The sequence below is a fragment of the Equus caballus genome, chromosome 3 (genome assembly GCF_041296265.1).
Source record: "Equus caballus isolate H_3958 breed thoroughbred chromosome 3, TB-T2T, whole genome shotgun sequence".
In the NCBI taxonomy this organism is placed as follows: Eukaryota; Metazoa; Chordata; class Mammalia; order Perissodactyla; family Equidae; genus Equus; species Equus caballus.
The window spans coordinates 3,165,687-3,185,242 of record NC_091686.1 but is presented as its reverse complement, the minus strand read 5'-3'; the positions used below and the strand labels follow the sequence as shown (position 1 = coordinate 3,185,242).

At 38.6% G+C, this 19,556-nt stretch overlaps 1 protein-coding gene across 2 annotated transcripts in view; it reads right to left on the bottom strand.

Moving 5' to 3' along the window:
- Positions 1-494: 494 nt before the first annotated feature.
- Positions 495-19,556, bottom strand: part of TENT4B (terminal nucleotidyltransferase 4B) — a 67,716-nt gene continuing 48,654 nt past the window's right edge. Inside the window, exons 3-13 of one of the 2 annotated variants that reach the window (XM_023636937.2) lie at positions 18,805-18,851; positions 16,863-16,983; positions 15,084-15,191; positions 12,812-12,940; positions 11,855-12,068; positions 10,492-10,618; positions 10,291-10,394; positions 10,000-10,187; positions 8,041-8,205; positions 6,496-6,541; positions 495-884 (exon numbers count right to left, since the gene is read on the bottom strand). In XM_023636937.2, coding sequence (XP_023492705.2) covers positions 832-884; positions 6,496-6,541; positions 8,041-8,205; positions 10,000-10,187; positions 10,291-10,394; positions 10,492-10,618; positions 11,855-12,068; positions 12,812-12,940; positions 15,084-15,191; positions 16,863-16,983; positions 18,805-18,851 — 1,302 coding nt within the window. In that variant the 3' untranslated portion in view covers positions 495-831. Of the gene's footprint in view, positions 885-3,897; positions 6,542-8,040; positions 8,206-9,999; positions 10,188-10,290; positions 10,395-10,491; positions 10,619-11,854; positions 12,069-12,811; positions 12,941-15,083; positions 15,192-16,862; positions 16,984-18,804; positions 18,852-19,556 lie in introns of those variants that run through there. The other variant, XM_023636936.2, reaches the window with a different exon arrangement.

Genomic DNA, 19,556 nt, shown 5'->3' with positions numbered 1-19,556 from the left:
TTCTGCTCCCTGAGGGGGCAGAATACTGAACACATGCTTTGGTTGCACTTGGTTATTAATCCTGCTTCTCTCTGTTCTTTGGAGAATGAAACATTTTCATTACTCTACTGCATCAGTCTGTGTAACTTGTTGCTCCACCGACCTATGGTAAAGTATCTCGATTTCTTAGTACAGCAAGCATAACCCGTTACTTTAAAGCAAAGGATACAACTGGGTTGGAATTTGCAAATAACCAAATTCTAGGCAGTTTCCAGTTTTGCGATGGCTGTGGGGAGGCCCAGTGGATCTCTTTGGCTAGGACCTGGGCAAGAGAAAAAATAGCATCTTAAAGCATCTCCCACTAAAGGATGCAAACCCACAGAAATGCTACCTATGTACATGAAAACTCCCATTAGTCTAAACAGGGCTGTCTTTAGAATTACAAGATAAACTAAAAATATATATATATATATATAGTAGCCATTCAAGTTTTACATAAAGGCTCATACCAGAGGTTTTGAAGATAAATGAAAGCACAAAGCCTTTATTGAATTGCAGATTGTGAATAATAAACCCAATGGTAAGCACTGAGGGCAGATGTGCATAGAAACACAATTTATAAAATTTTCAAGGCAAACAGTTGACATCTTTGAAGGAATCGTCGTTAGCTAAAAAAAAAAAAAGCTTCCAGGCGTGCAATTCATTCACAGTATTCATAACTGGTGCCCAGTGATACGACCTCAGGAAATGTCGAGATTTCATAAATCATTTGTATCAAATCTCTTTTTCTGGTAAATTCCTTAGTGCCTCTGCAGCAGTAACTAGACAAGATTGGAAAGCTTTCAAGATGATTCAAACCTCCAGCACCTCACAGGAGTCCGCATTTCTTAACACAGAAGGCAATGCTAATCAAAGAAGGAAATAAATAAAAAAGTTATTAAAAACAAATACTGGTTCACCAAACTGCTAAACATATGTATCTACGTCTCCACTAAAAAATATTCATCTCAATAGTCCTTTCCATTTTATATCCAGAAACTACACTGGCTGCCACCTAACCTTTCACCTTTCACACCATGTGACAAGCCAGTGCTTTTTAGTAGTGAGTACAGTGTGAAGACTCTGATACCTGTAACAAGGCTTTGAATTATTTTAGGAATAAAGGACTTTCACAAGACTTAAAAAAATAAAAGTTACTCCTGAAAATTTCAATATATAAAAATCAAAGAGAGGGGGATCTTAAAATTCGGAGATTAAGTTTAGGGACAAAGTGACATATGATAAAGTGCAACCAGATATAAAAGGTAATAATGAAATGATTTAGGGAACAGCTGTGAACTGCACAGAATCCAAGTTGAAAGGTGAAGATAAAGTCAAAGAATGTGGCTGATTACCAATAATCTCAGTCTTTTTAAAGGTGTGGGCTGACTAATCCGTGAGACAGGAGTAAACAAGCTTCGCCCCTTCCTGGCTTTAGAGCCCCTTCTCCTGGGCCTTGCTTCTCCCCTCCCCACTCACCCCAGCATTCAGCTAACAACCAGCTTGTTTTACTTCATAATCTCTCACTTGTTACTACGGCATCTTTAAGATAAAACCCCATTCCTAACAAATTCACCCAGACTGCTTAGTGGAGACCTTCCCTGTAATCAAGCCACATAGAAGCTGCTGCAATGAGCAGCAGCCAAGGCCACATGGAACCACATGCACTAAAGTTAAAATGCAAAAATGAAGACGTGTGCAAATACCAATGGAAAACTTTGCTGAAATATACAAATTCAGAGAACAACTGATTTCCCTGTTATCATCTGTTCTTACTGATGTGGCTAACATTTCTCTCAGTGAATCCTGGAGATACCTCAAGTTTATAACAACCAAAGGAGGTGCTACTTCCACCTCTCCGGGTCAACCTCTCTCTAAAGGCCATCTCCTTCAAGCCAGTAGACTGTGGACTAGGTTACACTTAATTAGGCACATACTTAAGTAGAAAATGTAAAAGCTAAATACTTAAAAAAAAAAAACTGACATAAGAGTGAAACATTAGCAGTTTGTTAAAAATGTCAAGTAAATATTTAATTCTGGTTATCAAATAGCAGACTTTTTAAGTAGATTTTCTGGTTAATAATTTTGTCAACATTCAAATTATACAGATACTCAGCTCATTATCTTTGATGAAAAAAAGTTGCTTAAGGAATAAAGTTAAGAAGGTTCCCAAGAAGACAGTCAAGGAAAGGGCTTACATCAGAATGGTTTTCGAGCCATGCAAATAACTTGCACAGGAAAACCTGGCTTGTTTCTTAGTTATGGTAAATATCAAGCAGGATAGTAAAATTTGTTCTTTCCCATTTATCTTGCCCATAAATGTTTTGACAAAATGGCAGATAGCTAGAATCTCGAGGTTTCGAAGCTGAGGCACGGTGAAGACCCACTTCCAAGGACCTGCCTATACGTGTCTTCGCTCCCACACGAACGCCACACGCCACATCAGTCTCTGAACAGTTCACGAGATGAACTGTGCCACTGATGAGCATCAGGATAAGGAGCGACTAACAAATACAACTTTGCTACCCAATTAAATTTAATACAGCCATTTATAGAATACTTTGCTCACAGAATACTTTAGGAGATGGTTGCTTCCCACTAACTGCAACAGTTTAATGAGCTAGGAGAGCAAGAGCTGATGGACAAGAATAAACTCTTCTGATCATTCGTTTTAACATTTTAATATTTATCACAGCAAAATTGGGAATGTCTTTTTTATGGTTTACCATTTAATGTTTGAAAAGTAACTGAGAAGCAACCAATTTCCTATCAACATTCCTGGTTAGTGACTGAAACACTAAGAAATCAACAGCATACGACAATTGAAGGAATTGATCAGTTTCAAATTGTAAATCAGTATTAAAATGAAATTGAGAAGACGTATCATGAACAATAAAAACACCAGCAAAACTTATCAATAATATCTGATAATGGGGGTTTCCACAGATTTCTACGGAGCAACCTTGATAACTACACCCAAATCATTAGGGAGGTCTTCGCAAAGAGGAACATGTCACAGCAACAGGGTCCTGCCGCTCACAGCAGTCACACTCTTTTGGACCCAGCTAGAGCTCTGGAAACCCCAGACACTAGTCCACAGGTTAAGGCAAACACAACTCACACTTAACTACGACATGGGGGAGGGAATGAGAAGAAAATACATGGGGCTATGAGACTCCACACAGGAGTCTCCTCTCCGGGGGAACAGGACTATCAAAACTGCTCTCCCCGTCAGCCACGCTCTGCTCTGCGAAGACTTGATCCAGGAAGGCCTTGAGCCAAAGCAAACCACCTAAATACAACATTCAGGAGAGGCTCGAAATGCAAGGAAAGGTAAACACACTCAAAACAGGACAAAAACAGAATATGACCAACTGTTGAAGGCTGGAGGGCAACCACATGTAAAACCAGCAGAGCCCATAGATCAGAGCCGGATTTGGAAACCATGCGCAACTTCTTCAAACAGAACAGACACTTCACGGGCGCCTTAAACTGGGGGCAATGCGTTTACCGTTACCATCAAAACCTAACCACTCCGGTTTTGTTCTGACACCTCTCTGACCCATCAGCACTTCTAAAAACCAGTATTTAAATGTTTATTATGATTTTTTAAGTAGCTTTGACACTGCACAGGTATACACACATGACCGCCCAAGACATGTCACCACAGTGAGGCAGAATTTGTAAAACCCCATTCTACAAATACTAGCAAAGGAAGGTTATGATTTATGGATATGGATGGACTATAATATTTAAATGACACATTTCTGATATATTCACAAAATCTTTATAGAAAGTATTAAAACTCAAAAAAGAAAAAAGACAGGAGTCAAATACAGAGATGAAATGTACAAAACAAATGAGCAGGCAAACTAAAAGTTCTTGAAAGTATTTTACTTCAGATTGAAAAATGAACAGCTTCCAGACTGTTCATTGCAAGATACACAGTATTCACGAATACAATGCTGGTCATTTGAGGAAATGTACACACCTCAATTTCTCCTTCATGCTTTTTCTTTTAGAAAGATACTGTTTACCAAAAAGAAACTTCAGCAGTACAGGAAAAACTATTTTCCCAATAAATTTACGAAAACCTAAGATTCCCAATGGAATCAAGATTATCTTCCCGCTACCACCACCTTAATATAATCACATGCTTATTGGAACACTAATATCCGCACCCTAAGAGTACATTTATTTTCAACGATGAGGGTGATTCTTTAAAGAAAAAAAAAACTTCAGTGTGGTAAATGTAACATGGATCTCTGTAAGTATTAAGTGTCTGAAATAGGCAGCTAATACTGGATTTAATATTATTTTATAAATAATTGTTCCCTTAGCAGTAAACGTAAGTCTACACATTCACAATAGTCCTAGAAAATAAATACTGTGATTATGCACAATATGTTATGACAAACTAGTTTCAAAAAACAAAAGCTCAACATCTTGATAAAAACTCTGATCAGAATAAAATGTGACTCTCAAATTTAAAACATTGTCAGAATAACATCACATTTAAAATCTTCCATGGTTTACACACGTATTATGAGTCTCCAGTTCTGAAACACATTTTTCCAGGGTGAATTAAAAGACGAACATATTGAAAATTGTCAATTTCAGTGATGACATCAATTTTGGTCTTACTTTAGCATTATTTTCTTTATAAAAAGTTGTACTAAGTGTCCATTAGTGGTCTGATTGGTCTTCAGTATTTCACAAATGTATATAAAAGAAATTCCTAAAAGCGAATAGTACTTTATATGTGTATATATATAAAAAAGAATCTCATCTCAGAAATGGCTGTAATGAACAGAGCCACACACACAGATGCTAAACATAACAGCTTTCACTTTGAAGGAAAGCACTTTCAGAAACGTCACATACATTCTATTATATTAAATATTCCCGACTGAGTTTCAAACTCAACATGTGATGAATAACAGAATAATACATCTCATTTACACTCAAAGCTGACCACAACCAAAATTTACAGTATGATTGAAACAAGCCAATGTTTAAAAAAGTTTTAATTAAAGATAACAATTCCATGAAAGGAGAGGAAAGAATGGGATGACAAGAAGTATTTGGTCTTAATAAGGCAATACAAAATAGATCCATTATCAAAGACCATTTAATTTTTAAAGATCAACAATACCAAAAGCATAAAGGGGAGTATAAGAAAATAGTTTTTTATAAGTATGATTTAATTAAAGCTGTTTACAGTTATTCTCTCCCATAGCAGTTAAGCATGAATTTAAAAAAGAATAAGAGATGAGAACGACAAGCACACGCAGCACACAGGGTTAGAGGAGCCAGCATGCAAAGTCTGGGGAACTTGAGGTTTCACTGCAACAGGAATGGGACCAGGCACAGGTGGCCTTTTTTTCCTACTAGGAGGAAAGAAAAAAAAAAGACTGCAAAGGAAACAAACACAAAGTTATGTAATTGCCCATTGCCCAAGACGACAGCACTATAGAAAACAGTTGCAAGTTAATTCTTAGAGATGACTAGAGATTTTTCAGTGTTTACACAAAAGTACATAGTACATATTATTTTTTACAAAATAAAATAAACGTCATTTGCCACCATAAACCTTTTCTTTAGAGAGGAAAAAATTTTGCAGCAGGTCACGAGGGTTCTATTAAGTCATTTCAATGCTGAGGAAAACAAATTGAGTAACAGAACTAATCACTTCCCTATAGATGGATGTTAAGATGACAATTCAGATTATTTTTCGAACTAATCCTGAGAAAAATCTGTTTACAATTTAAACAGTAATGTTATGTAAAAAGTATTAACAAATCCACTATTACAAATATCAATTTCCTATATGGTCATCTATATATACACACAATAAAATGGTAAATATATGCAAAAATACTAAAAAACAAAACAAAACAAAACAAAGAAAAACATGCACAGATCACTTTCCCCTTTGAAATCTGGACTTCCTATAAGATATCTTTGTTTTCCTTCCCCACCCCAACGTCTGAAATTGTGTTTTGTTTCTATCACCCTACCCATACTGAATACTATTCCTTATAACTCTGCATAAAGCCAATGAGAAATATATTTATTTTACATTCAAGCTTTAAATCTTAAAATGACCCTGTTGTAGCATATGACTTATCATGAGCAGCCTTTTTTTTTTCCCCTTTTTTGCTTGCTTTTTGTTTTTGCAGTTGTCAGTCTTCATGATCCATTCCGTGGCGAGCTGGGAAAAAACGCAGTTGCTAAATCAACGTCTGAACAGCGTAAGGCTCCGGAGTGCCTCCCAGGAGTCCCTACCCACTGTCCTGAGCATGAGATCATTGCACACAGAAGACAGTCCATCGCACAGCGCCGACTATCTACAGAGGTCTGAGAGGGGGGCGTCCCTCTTGTGTTTCCTCTTTTTGCCATGGTAATACTGATTATTGGATTTGCCTTGATGTTGTTTGTTTGTCATCAAGGAACCATGGCTCGTTTGAGTTGTACCTTGGAAGCCTTTGCTGGAAGAACGAAACAGCCTTGCTGATCCATGCTGCAGAAAAGGAAAGCGGTCAGAAAGACATCAGTATTGGGGATTCAAGCGAGCGCTCGCTAAGACCTGACTTGGGAGCGTGATTTCACAACTAGGAATATGCTGACTTATCTAGCAGGCAGAAAATGATGCTACAGGAGTTAACTCTCTTGAGCTATACAACTTTTACATTATTTTTTAATGGAAATGTTCAAAGACATAGACCATTGCTTTGCCTTCTTAACAGAGGATATGGAATGTAAGACCTTTCTTAAGGAACCTGTCAATAACATGCCACATCAAAAACAGCATTACTGGAAGAAGCTGTTAGACACACTGATGTGTGGCTAGGTCAGGGCTAGTCACGGCTGGCCATTCTGGGAGTCAAATCAGACTCGAGGTGACTGACCTGACAGTCAATCTCTACTACCAAGAGGCTTTCTTCCCCAGAGTCCCCACTGTACTCAGAGGGGGTGAGATGGCCTTAGGCCAGAGCCCAATAGGAAATGGAATCATTTTGATTAATCATGATTAATAAAATTTTAGGAAACTAAAAAAATTAAAACAGAGTAGCTCTGTAGCCTTTTTAAAAGTCAAAGCTGACACTAATTGACTGACCATGGCTGACCACTGCCTGATCATTTCAACACAGGCAACAAGGTACTGAATGTTAAAATATAAAAAAAGGACACATTATTTTCAGATATGCATAATACTGCCATGAGGTCATGCAAAAGCTTCATGTGAGTTTACTTCAAGTCAACGGAAACCTTTTGGTAACTTAATGTGATTTTTTATGCTGAATCTTTAACAAAGTGGGTTGGCTGGGACATCTTATATGGACCAGTCACTAAATTCCCACAAAAGTTTATGTCACAATGGTGTCTCATAAAGATCCTCAGGACATCCTGTTACTAGAAGCACTGTCATGCTTCTTAAAACAAAAGAGGTTTGGGGCTGTCCTGGTGGCATACAGGTTAAGTCCAGCGCACTCTACTTCAGCAGCCCAGGGATCAAGGGTTCAGATCCTGGGCACTGAGCTACACCACTCATCAAAGCCATACTGTAGCGGCAACCCACATACCAAAAAAAAAAAAAAAGAAGACTGGTGGGGCTGGCCCCGTGGCCGAGTGGTTAAGTTTGCGCGCTCCGCTGCAGGCGGCCCAGTGTTTCGTTGGTTCGAATCCTGGGCGCGGACATGACACTGCTCATCAAACCACGCTGAGGTGGCGTCCCACATACCACAACTAGAAGGACCCACAACGAAGAATATACAACTATGTACCGGGGGGGCTTTGTGGAGAAAAAGGAAAAAATAAAATCTTTAAAAAAAAAAAAAAAAGAAGACTGGCACAGATGTTAGCTCAGGGTCAATCTTCCTCACCAAAAAAAAAAAAAAAGTTTGTTCTTTAGCCTAGAGTTTTCTTCAAATTCATGATGTATATATATTATTCATGTGTTAAGAAATTCTAAATATTTTGTATTGAACACTGAAAATTAAAAACACAAATTCCACACACCTGAGATTTGTTGGTGCTGTTGGATGTGTTAGTGGTTTGGGTGCTCTGCATTTTCCCAACTGCCTGAGAGGGCTCCAAGGATGCATCTTGTGACCCCATTCGGTTCCCAGTGGACGGACGGCAGAGCAGCTGTTTTGGGGTTTTGCATGGTGTCGCATCAGAATCCTAACACAAGTCACATGAGTGATCACATGATATATTAATAATTTAGATACTCAATATTAAGAAAGGAAAACAATTTTAACTAAGTATTCTCTGGACTAAATTTAAACATTTGGAGTTAAAGGAAGCACCCTGAGTAATTTACAAAAATAATGCTTAAGTTTACCTCCAAAACTTTTCCTCCAAACATTTAAAGTGGCTTATTCTATCAGAAGGCTTCTACGCATGACCTTGTTAATCGGCCTCGAAGGAGCTCACAGAGGTCCAAGTTTCTTTGCATTTTCATTTACAGAAAATGAACCATGTATAGTGGGGAAAGAGCATCTTAAAGAATCAGGACCTAGGTCCCAGTCCCCGATGCAATGTCTTCAACCAAACACAAAAAGACCATTTAAGAAGCTCAACCTCTGAGAGTATGTGATGACAGCTCAGTGGTCCTTCCAAACAAATGCACTATGTGGCATGGACTTCCCAGAGACAATGGGCTGCCCCGCCTGCGCCTGGGCTGCTTAGGTCACGACTGTGCGACTTTTCTCCTCAGGGCTATGCTTCACCCTCGCATTCCACCCAGCATTTCAGAGCCACACACGCTCAGTCCCTAACACTCGCATCTCTGCTTCTGCCCCACCATGTCTGTGACATCTAGCTCAGCATTCTGTCTTTCATAGGTCTGCTCCAGGACCCAAAAAGGCACACAGGTAGATTCTGCACATGAGGATTTATGACTCCATTATGACACATGGTCACTGTCAACAAAATAACATTATGTCCCTTATTTAGATTACTTTTGATGTCATATACTTAATAAAATAAAAATTTGAATAATGGGTAAGCCTGTTTTAGATCTCAGTTAAGTAAACTCAAAACTAACCCTATGAGGAAAAGTAACTGTAGGTGTAACTGACACTAAAAATTCAATCAGGATGGAGAGAGAAAGTAAATTAGGGGCTGCCAGGGGACGCGGAAAGGGAGGAATTGTTAGGGACTGCTGAAAGCTTTCCTTTTGGGTGACGGAAACGTTCTGGAATTAGACAGTGGTGATGGCTGTACAGCATGGTGAATATACTAAAAACTACCGAATTGTACATTTTTAAATGGTGAACTTTATGTTATGTAAATTATATCTCAATTTTCAAAAGTTCAATCAAGAAGCTCAAAAACATTATTCTGAGTGGAAGTATACACAAAGGAGTATATGCTATAACGGCTCCATTTACGCCAAATGCTGGAACAGGCAAAACTAATCTATGGTATCAGAAAATCCTAACAGCGCTATCCTCAGGGTGGGCTTGGGGACCGACAGAAAGCATCAGGAGGGGACTCTCTGTGGTGATGGAAATATTCTATATCTTGTTAGGGTTTTGGGTTACACATGTATATATTTTTTAAAATTTAGTGAATGTACAATTAAGATTTCCTTATATGTCAATTTTATATGAAAAGAAAAAACTAGACAAATATTAAAATCTGGTTTATGAGCACACTACAAGTACTTTGGGGAAGTGTACTAATGACTGCAATTTACTTTGAAATGTACCAAAGAACAAAATGAATTAATGGATAGAGGGATGGGTGGCTAGCTATGTGGTAAGCAAGTAAAATGTTAATGGTAGAATCCAGTGGTGTGTGTATGTTTACTAAAATTCTTTCACTTTTGCTGTATGCCAGAAAATTTTAATACCATGTTGAGAAAAAGTACAATCTGAAAGTTATTAAAACTTCCCAGTAACAAATAAGAAAATGAGTTAGCCTTAGCCCTCTAGACTCTAAGGTTAAAAAGCCATGTTTCGTACTTACCACATCACTGGAGCTGGACTGGGTGGCAGAAGAGGAAGACACGGGGCCTGATGAAGAGTTTGAAGAGTGTTTACTAAGAGACTCCGAAGCTTTACTTCTACATTTTCCAAGGGCTTCATTTTCTTCAGATAGATTATTATTACATTTATCTAACTGCTGAGTATCTACTATCAAGGTAACACCATTTCCTGAAAGAGTGGCAAAAGATTGGAAAATGTTTCTTCCCATTAAACACACACAACATAGAAAAGTCTCTAACACTCGGTCAATCAATCAATGAAAACCTCTTACCGTTGCACGAAGGCTCAGGCCTATTCTGCAGGCCCCACTGCTTTGATATCCAATCTCTATATGTGGCAACTTCATCCGTTACTCTAATTATTCTACCTAATATGCTGCATAGGTTTAAAAAAAAGGAGGGAGGGCATTAGTTTGAAGATAAGAAGCCACAACCAATTTTGATGCAATGGATAATTTTAGTTAAACTTTTACCTCTCTGTCTCGTTGTTGGGATAGTACTTTGCTATTGGCGATACAGCATGACTCAAAACCACGTAGGCGTAATCAAAGGCCTGTTTCACTTGCATGGCCCCATACGAACTCCTTCCAACATCATTACCTTAAGAGAAATACAGACATAAAACAGTAAGGTTGATCGCTGCTTACTATGAACTAAATGTTCATGAGCCCTCTTTGGAGAGCAAGGACAATTGCTATCCTGCTGGAGTTGCACTCAGAATCTGTGCTGTCACTTGTCCCCACAACTCCCCACTCTCTGGACACGTGTAAGTATGGACGTAGTAAGTATGTTATTATGGTGTATAAATTGCCTAAATGTATTCTGGCCCAACAGGGACTATCTCATACACAGTCATGCCAACAAAAGAAATAACTGCCTGTTCTCTCGACTAAGAGGGAAGCCAAGCTAAATTAGAAATACCTATTCTTTGGTTTCTACTAGCTATATAAATATCTCCTGCACTAAATCATGAGCTCCTTAAAAGGAAGGACCATCTTGCTGAAAAATCTTTGTGTCCTTTACATAGAGTAGAGTAGGTTCCCAACAACTATTTCCTCAATGAATAAACACACAGAACTACCAATGTTTGTAAGATGGCGCAACAAGCCAGAAAAGGGCTCCTAGGCAACTACTGTATTTCTTAACTCCCTGTCCTTACTCATTAAAGCAAATGACTAAAAGCATTTCCACTGAAGTCCGAGAATGCAGGATTTAAATATTTTACAATTTTATCAGGAAAAAATACTGCCCAGAAAAAGTAGGATACAAAACATGCAAATGTTTAACCTCATGGAAGCATGGAAGGAATCTATTTTCTGTTCTTGAAAAGCCAACATAAAGTTGGAAAAAGGGAGACTACGCAAATTAAAGAGGAAAGAAGGGGTCCAAAAGGAAAATAAGTTGTCTCTTTGAACCCTTTCGCTTATGAATTCTCAGATCGTTACCATGATCACTGCTGCTAAGGACTCAGGAATCCTCACATTAAAGCCCTGGCTCACAACTGGCTGGAATTAGGGCAAGGAGGACACAAGAAAGAAGAATGGCTGTCAAACGGGAGATGCACACAAATCCACCCCAAAAGCTAAGACCTATTCTCCTTTGCCTTTCACAGTCAAATGGATTAGAACCTCAACTCACCTGGAAGTATGCAACGTTTTTCTGGTGTGTGCGTGTGTTTATTTTGGTCTGTTTGCTTATAAAATATTTTGATGAAAAAAGAGTGACTACAATTAGAAGTTAATCTTTAGTTTTTCATTCAAAGAGAGTTTAAAGTGCAATAAAGTGACTGAAAATGCCCTTTCTTTGAATGCCCACGAATTTACCTAATGTCAATACCTGGTTGTAAAGGATCTTCAATATAAAGCATAGACGGCCTGTAGCCATCCAGCATATTTTTCTGTACTTCATCTTTGGCCACATATGAACCACCATCCTTTATCCGGATGCCAGTCTTTAAATAATTGAAGTGTCGTCCATATAACTCAAAAAATTCTATTAAGAGAACACCATAGTTTGTATTGGGGATGCAAGCATCTTCCCTGGGATGTAACTAAAACCAGAAAAAAAAAAAAAGAAATTATATTGGATTTTCTCTAAATTATCAAGGTGGGGATAATAAATGACATCCTGACTTCTATAAAAACACTATCAGAGTTTTGGTTGAGCACAGCGGCCACAGGTAAGGGAGGACTAGCAGGCTACGCTGCGGTCACAGACAGCACTGCAGGCTCACGGGCGCAGGACCGCTAGCGGGTTTGTAAAGCCGAATTTTATAACTGCCCCAGGATGATGGCAGGTCTGGCTTGGCCCAACACATCAGGGAAGTCATTCTGACTCACTGGCAGAGTCACCCAGTTGGCAACACTGTGTGACATAAATATACTCACTGACAACATTAAGACTTCTAACTCATCTTATCCAGATAGCAGGTTTCAATTCCAGCGACACTTATAAAATTAGTTGCCTAGAAGACATTCCTACTTTTTGCATTTATACTACTGTTTTCACTTATGGAAACCATGCCATACCTTTGCATGTTACAATTTGCAGTGAAAAGTCTCAAAAATACTAGAACATGTGGGATTAAAAACAAAAAATATTCTTTCCTAGGCATTTTAAAATACTTATGTGCTAAATTATAACAACGTACCCAGTTTAAAAGGGAAAGTCATAAGTAATCAAGGGAAGCATTCCAATGAGAGCCTGATTTAAATTTTTTCCAAAATGATTCCCCAACTGATTGATTTTTAAAAATTTTAGTGTATATTAGCATGCTACAACCATACAACTTACCTGAAGGAAACTGACTGCCATTAAAAAGAGACTGTAAGAACCAATTCCACCTGTAAAGACTTCATTAAGGTCCCTCTGTAATAAGAATTGTTTCAATACTAAAACCAAGTATGGTAATACAGGATATTTCTGAAAAAGAAATAACATTATATTTTCAATGAATTCCTCTATCAGTAATAGCTCTAAGCATTAACAGTACAATGGTCATAAACTGGTCCTTATGTTACAAACTTTGGTGGAGATAGGCAATATACTTAATTTTCTATTTTAAAAACAAGCTATAAAAGAGTAAGCTGTAAGTAACTAAGGATTCTCTCCTCACATCTAAAACCTAAGACATGTAGATGTAAACAATGGCGCCAAGCACTCACTGCAGGCCAGAAACACTAGCAGTATAAGCTTGATGACCCGCACTTATGGCCATTACCAGATACTCATTTGTAAACCGCTTAACAGAAACAATACACGACAGTCTCAACTCCGAAAGCACTCAATCAGCAGGATTTTGAAGAAGCACGTTTTGCCGGTGGCGCTCCACCAGGTAAACCAGAGTCCTTCAGATCATTCTGCACAGCCTAAGAGGAGGAGCAGTTCGGCCTGCTGTCGGCCATGTGCCCAGGTGACCACACACAGACCCACCTTCCATGCTGTACAGAGAACGGTGAGAATACTTGAGCTGGCACATTTGGACAGTGTGAGTCCACCTTTCACTCATGCATATACTCATTAAGTACTCTCCACAAGCCAGGCCATAGGCCAGGGACGCTCAGGGGAACAAAGCAGGCAGAAACATCTAGAAAGAACTCTTAACAGCCATTACCTAGGGTGGTAGAATTACTAGTGATTTCTAGTTTCTTCTTGACACAGTGAACACATTCTAATTCCATAAGAAAGAAAAAAGTTTATACTTTGCAAACCATGTCAAGGTAAGCAAGCATGAGAAACAACAAAAATATGGAGAAATAATTATTTTTAAACATTATTGTTGAAGTCAAAAGTAGATACAGTCTCTTTAAGAACAATTAAGCAAATTTCCAATAGAATTTTATCTGCATACTATATCCTTTGACCCAGAAATTCCACTTCCAGGGAAACATTTCACAAGTATAAAGAAAGCTACAGACATGAAACGATGTTCCCCAAGCACTTATATCACCGCAAAGACCACTCGCGACCACAGTGGGAACGCCACACAAAGTGTGACACATCCACACAAAGGACACTGTGGAGTCAGTAAAAGGACGGAGGAGACCTGTCTGCGCTGACAGGAAAAAAAACCCTAAAATGTTCCGTTAAAAAAAAGTATACGACAATGTGCATGTAGTGTGCTGTTCCTTTGTTTAAAATTTCAAGAAGAGGATAATAAGCAAAGAAAAAAACAAGGTTGATGGTGGCAAATCCTATAAAGCTGATCTAAGCACAAACGGAACAAGGGCGACTTGTTTTTCACTCTCCTTTTCCATCGGTAAATTTTTATCATGCATATTATGTCAATTAAAAAATGTTTCTTTTCTGGGGAAAACAAAATTTACACAACCCAACATCTCCAAAACACTGGGATTATGGATAATATTTCTTATTTCTTTTCTTTTTCTACTTTTCTGTACTCTGCACATCTATACAAGAATATAATGTTTATAACATGATAAAGCAGTTAGAAGTTCTTCTTACAAAAAAAGGTAAGCCCATAGAGCTGCTGAAGAAAAAAACTGTAAACGGATAGAAAAGATAATCTACATAAGCCAAAGCAGTTAGTGATTTTATCTTAGAGAGAAAAAGGTTGACGTGTCTGAGCATGTGAAATGTCCTCAAGATGATGCTGACAAACTCCTTATCCTGGAGGGAAGACAGCAAGAGTAGAAAGAGACTTAAATCACTTCCAGATAAGTAAGGAAACTTGCAGCAACTAAGCTGACAATGAGGTGGGGATCAAAATCTAGCAAAGGCTCCCAGGGAGGTTGTTAATCTTAACAGCAAAGAGCAATCAACTGTGCAGCAGGACTTCAGCCCTTGTCTCTCTAAGGAAGGATCCAGAGCAGGGAACTTTTTCAGAAGCTTTCCCAACCCCTAATTCTTACTTGAGGTCACTTTATGAATGACTGATTATTACAAGCCGATCACAGAAAATAAAACCATTGCACTGAAAAGAATTGTTTGTCAGCAACAGGCATATAAAAATAGCAAAATATATCACAATACCACCACAACAGAATCTCAAAACAAAACTCCATTTCTAAAAGTTTCACTAAATAAACACTGTAAGTTCTCTGACCTTGGTAAAATCTTTGATGAGGTCAGCGGCTCTCACGCCATTCTGTACATTAAAGCTGATATCAACTTTCACTTCAGTAAAAGAATCTGTTAGTTTAATAATAGGTACCTAGAAAGAGAAGAAAGGTAAAATTAAAATACTTCAACCAAATTAAACGACAAAATCAGGGGATGGAAGGTTACCAGACTTGAGGTTCGACCTCGTCATGAAGACATAAAAACAGAGTGTTCTGAACACTATGTACCAGTTAACTTGGCCTGCTACATATTTTACGTTACATACTTAGCGTTGAACTTCATACAATGTATTTTTAAATTTCTATTGATTGAGAATTTTGAAATCAGGTAACAAAAACCTTTCTCAACTTTATGTACTTTGGAGAACAGTTTCCAACCCAGTAAAAGATCAAGAATCATGAATGTCAGGCATATCACCACACTGTTTCTAATAAGAAAACTGCCAGATTGTTTAGTCACACACAATAACCCACTGGCATTACTGGTCAATGTTGCAAACAGTCTAAACAGAATCTAACAAGATAAGATAAAACATGAGAATTATTCTCAAATGAAAAATGAGAGAATGATTTATATGATATATTAAGAGTTCTTTAAAAAAGAAAAAGTCTTATTTGCACGATGCATTAGAAAACTTAGGCCAATAAACTCTGTGTGCAGAAATGAGTTTCTAAAATAACAGCTGTTTGTAAGAAACAATATAAGTTGTTTCACTTTAAGAAAACCTAATATGGGGCTGGCTCCGTGCCGAATAATTAAGTTTGCGTGCTCTGCTTTGGCCACCCAGTTTGGATCCTGGGCGCCAACATGGCGCCACTCATCAAACCATGCTGACACAGCAACCCACATGCCGCAACTAGAAGGACCCAAAACTAAAATATACAACTATGTACTGGGGGGCTTTGGGGAGAAGAAGGAAAAATAAAAAATAAATTTAAAAAAAAAGAAAACCTAATATACAAAAATCCAAACTTCCAAAATAGATATATTTATTTCTAAAATGAGCTCCCATGAAAGTTCTTTAATGGCCAGTCCAGATATAGTTAAAATATGACTTGATTTACAAAATTTCAACAAATTTTTCAAGGAGACAAAATAAGACAGAAGAGCAACATCTTCTGTGTAACTATAAATTGTTTAATAGATATCCATTTTTTTATATTTAAAAAACCTCTACAGTGAGTATTACAAAATTGAATATTATTTTTTAAAGAAATGAATAACCAGAACAGGTTCATTTTTTTCACAAAGCTTCTTTCTTTTAAAATGCAAACTAAAATCAATTTATTTCCACAGATCAACACTACGTTTCTACAGATTGTGGCATATCACGTCAGACATTTTTAAGAAATGACAGCAAGTAGATTATTAACCTAACCAGCCTTTCCTTCAAACTAAACAACAAATTCTGTACATGCCATGACCATAGTTTTTTTCAAACTCTTCTTTTTTTCTTAACTTTTTATTGAGATTATGATAGTTTACAACCTTGTGAAATTTCAGTTGTACATTATTGCTTGTCAGTTGTGTTGTAGGTGCACCCCTTCAGCCTTAGTGCCCACCCCCACCCCCTCTTTCCTCTGGTAACCACTACTCTACAAACACAACTTTTTATGTGCAAGTTCTGTGATCATTAACAAAAGGAAAGAGTCATTGCTCACAATCTAGCTGTGCTCACCAAAATTAAATCTTAATTTTATAAGTTTCATGCATAAGTAACAAGTAACTAGAGATGTTTAAGACAAAATGCTGAAGAACTTACAGTTGCTTTGTCTAGAACTTTCACTGAATCCTCATCTGCAACTTTATGTTTCCGAAGAGCTTCTTCCAGGGTCCAGAGGGGCAGGTTCTCCCACTTTCCAAACACCACGAGGTCGATGTCACTGAGCACACAACACACACACAAGTTGTTTGAAGACGCAAGAAACTGATGTGTTTTACCTTACATTCAAGCGTACAGCCTTGAAATTAGTGCATCAGAGCCTGTCCGCACCCTGCCCACAAGGAACAAACGCACGGGGATGCTGCTTTCTAGCGGGTGGAGGGCGGTGATTCCAACAACCTCCCCTAGTCACTTCACACAGTCAGGCCGCAGGAGACAGAGATTTTCAAAGAGGTAAAACCTCAAAAACTACCAGCTAGCATTTCCTGTTCATAAAGGTTTCTGGTACTAAAAACCTTAAGACTTTCCTATGTCGATTGAGATTCACTGATTGTGACAGATTATTAGGTGTAAAAAGCGAGATGCAGACAAGGTACCCACTATGCTACCATGTGTGTAACAGAAAGAAGACACACACGCACACACATTTCCCTTTCTATGCACAGAATGTCTCTGGAAGGCTATGCGAGCCACTGGTAACAGTGGCTCCTCCAAGAAGAGAACCTAGAAGACAGAGGTGGGGTGCAGACTCTTCAGTGTAATTATTTTTGTGCCCTTTTCAAATCTCAACTATGTAAATGTACTACCTATTCATAAAATTTAATTAAATTTTTTAGAATGAGTGACTCAAGAGTTTTGCTGAAGCTCAGAACCTAAATAAGGAAAACACTAATGAACTCAAAACTGAATGTTATGGCTTTCATAGGCCTAGGGCAGCAATGGGAAGAAGGGCAACTGCTGGGGCCGGCCCAGTGGTGTGGCGGTGAAGTTCACGAGCTCGACTTCGGAGGCCTGGGGTTCAGAGGTTGGGATCCCAGGCCCTGACCACCCTCATCAAGCCACACAGTGGTGGTGTCCCAAATAAAATGGAGAAGACTGGCGCAGATGCTAGCTCAGTGACAATCTTCCTCAAGCAAAAAGGAGGAAAACTGGCAACAGACGTTAGCTCAGGGTCAGTCCTCCTCACACACACACACACACACACACACAAGAATGGAAATTGCTAGGATACATCCACTTCAACACGTTTTAAGTTTGGGTAAAGCAGATCAAATCAAGCTCAAATCAAAAAAGGTGACAGATGCCTACAGTTAATCATACCCTATTGTGTACTTAAAAATTTGTTGAGAGTAAATCTCATGTTAAGTGTTCCTACCACAACAAAAACAATACTAAATGTTTTTCCTTCATAAAGACTACAGCATTTCAACTCTTAGAGATAAGTATTCAGCCCTCAGGGAAGCATTACCATGCCCAAAAAGCGCCCCTCCCCCTGCCCCCAGGCTGTGGCCAAGACAGCCCTCATTTGCGAACACTGAGATAAACAAGGGGCCTGAAAAGACCAAGGCCTCCCTCAGAGTTTGTACTCTGAATTTCTGGGTCAGGATGCTGGGACAGTAGCTAGCAGTATGAGTTTTTAATAAAAAATGAGAGACCTGGCATTCCACAGTATACACAGCTCTACAATATAGTCAGGAGTCTTGTCATATGACATGAACCTCTGTGTTAGTGGGTTGAGTTACGGGGTTGAACAGTTCTCTGAAGGGTAGTCAACTGCTAAAATTCGTAACTAATTGATTCTACTGCTACATGCTCCCTCTTTCACATGTATCTGAGGTGACAGACAAGATATCGTTATCATCTCAGTTTGATAAGGTGATCTGCAGTGACAGTCTCCCTCTAGGTAATTAGAATAAAATACAGGTAAGTGAATTTTTGTTTCATAAATCTTTTTTGTTCCTACTCTTACACATTCAACAGCCAAAATGAATACACTCTAGAAAAATGCACAATCCCTTGAAAGCTTCATAAATGTACTAACCTAGTAGGTAAATACAGGCCAGTTTTAAAACTTCCAAATATCTGGACCTGAAATAGAAAAAATTATTACATTAAGGTATCAGATGAAAAGCCACCAAGCACTGAAGAAATGCTGGGTTTCTGCTACCCTCTACTGGTATTTTTTTAGTACTACAAGAGTATTTTTTATAGCACCACACTTTGATGAAGCGGGACCCTGTGTCTCATAGGCAGACGTTTGGAATATAGTGTAAACTTATTAGGTCCAAATATCAAACATAAAGACGCACACAGAAAACTTTCAAAAGTAATAATCACGTCACAATGTCCCCTTACAATCCCGAGACACGATCACAAATCCTTAACGCTTGTTCTCTAAGCAGGAGTCTTCTCCCAGATTACTGAACGAGGCTCAGACTACTCCAACTGCAGGACAAGCACTGGCCTGTTGGCCAGCGCCACAGAGAACACCAGGCACTGTCATTATAACATCATGCTGTGGCATAAAACCTGACACATCCTATCTCAACCCATGGAGAACAATAGAAGCCTCAGGCGGGTATGTGTACAAACGATGAAAAAGCTCATCCTCTGAGGGGAGACCGAGAACCTAATCATAGCCGTGAGTCCCTCATCTGTAAAACAATTTGGATAAAATCCCCCACCTCAGAAGGAGGAGGATTACTTTAGATCAGGGTTTCTCCACCTCAGCACCACTGACATTGGGGCAGATGATTCTTTGTTGTGAGGGGTTGTCCTATGCACTGTAGGATT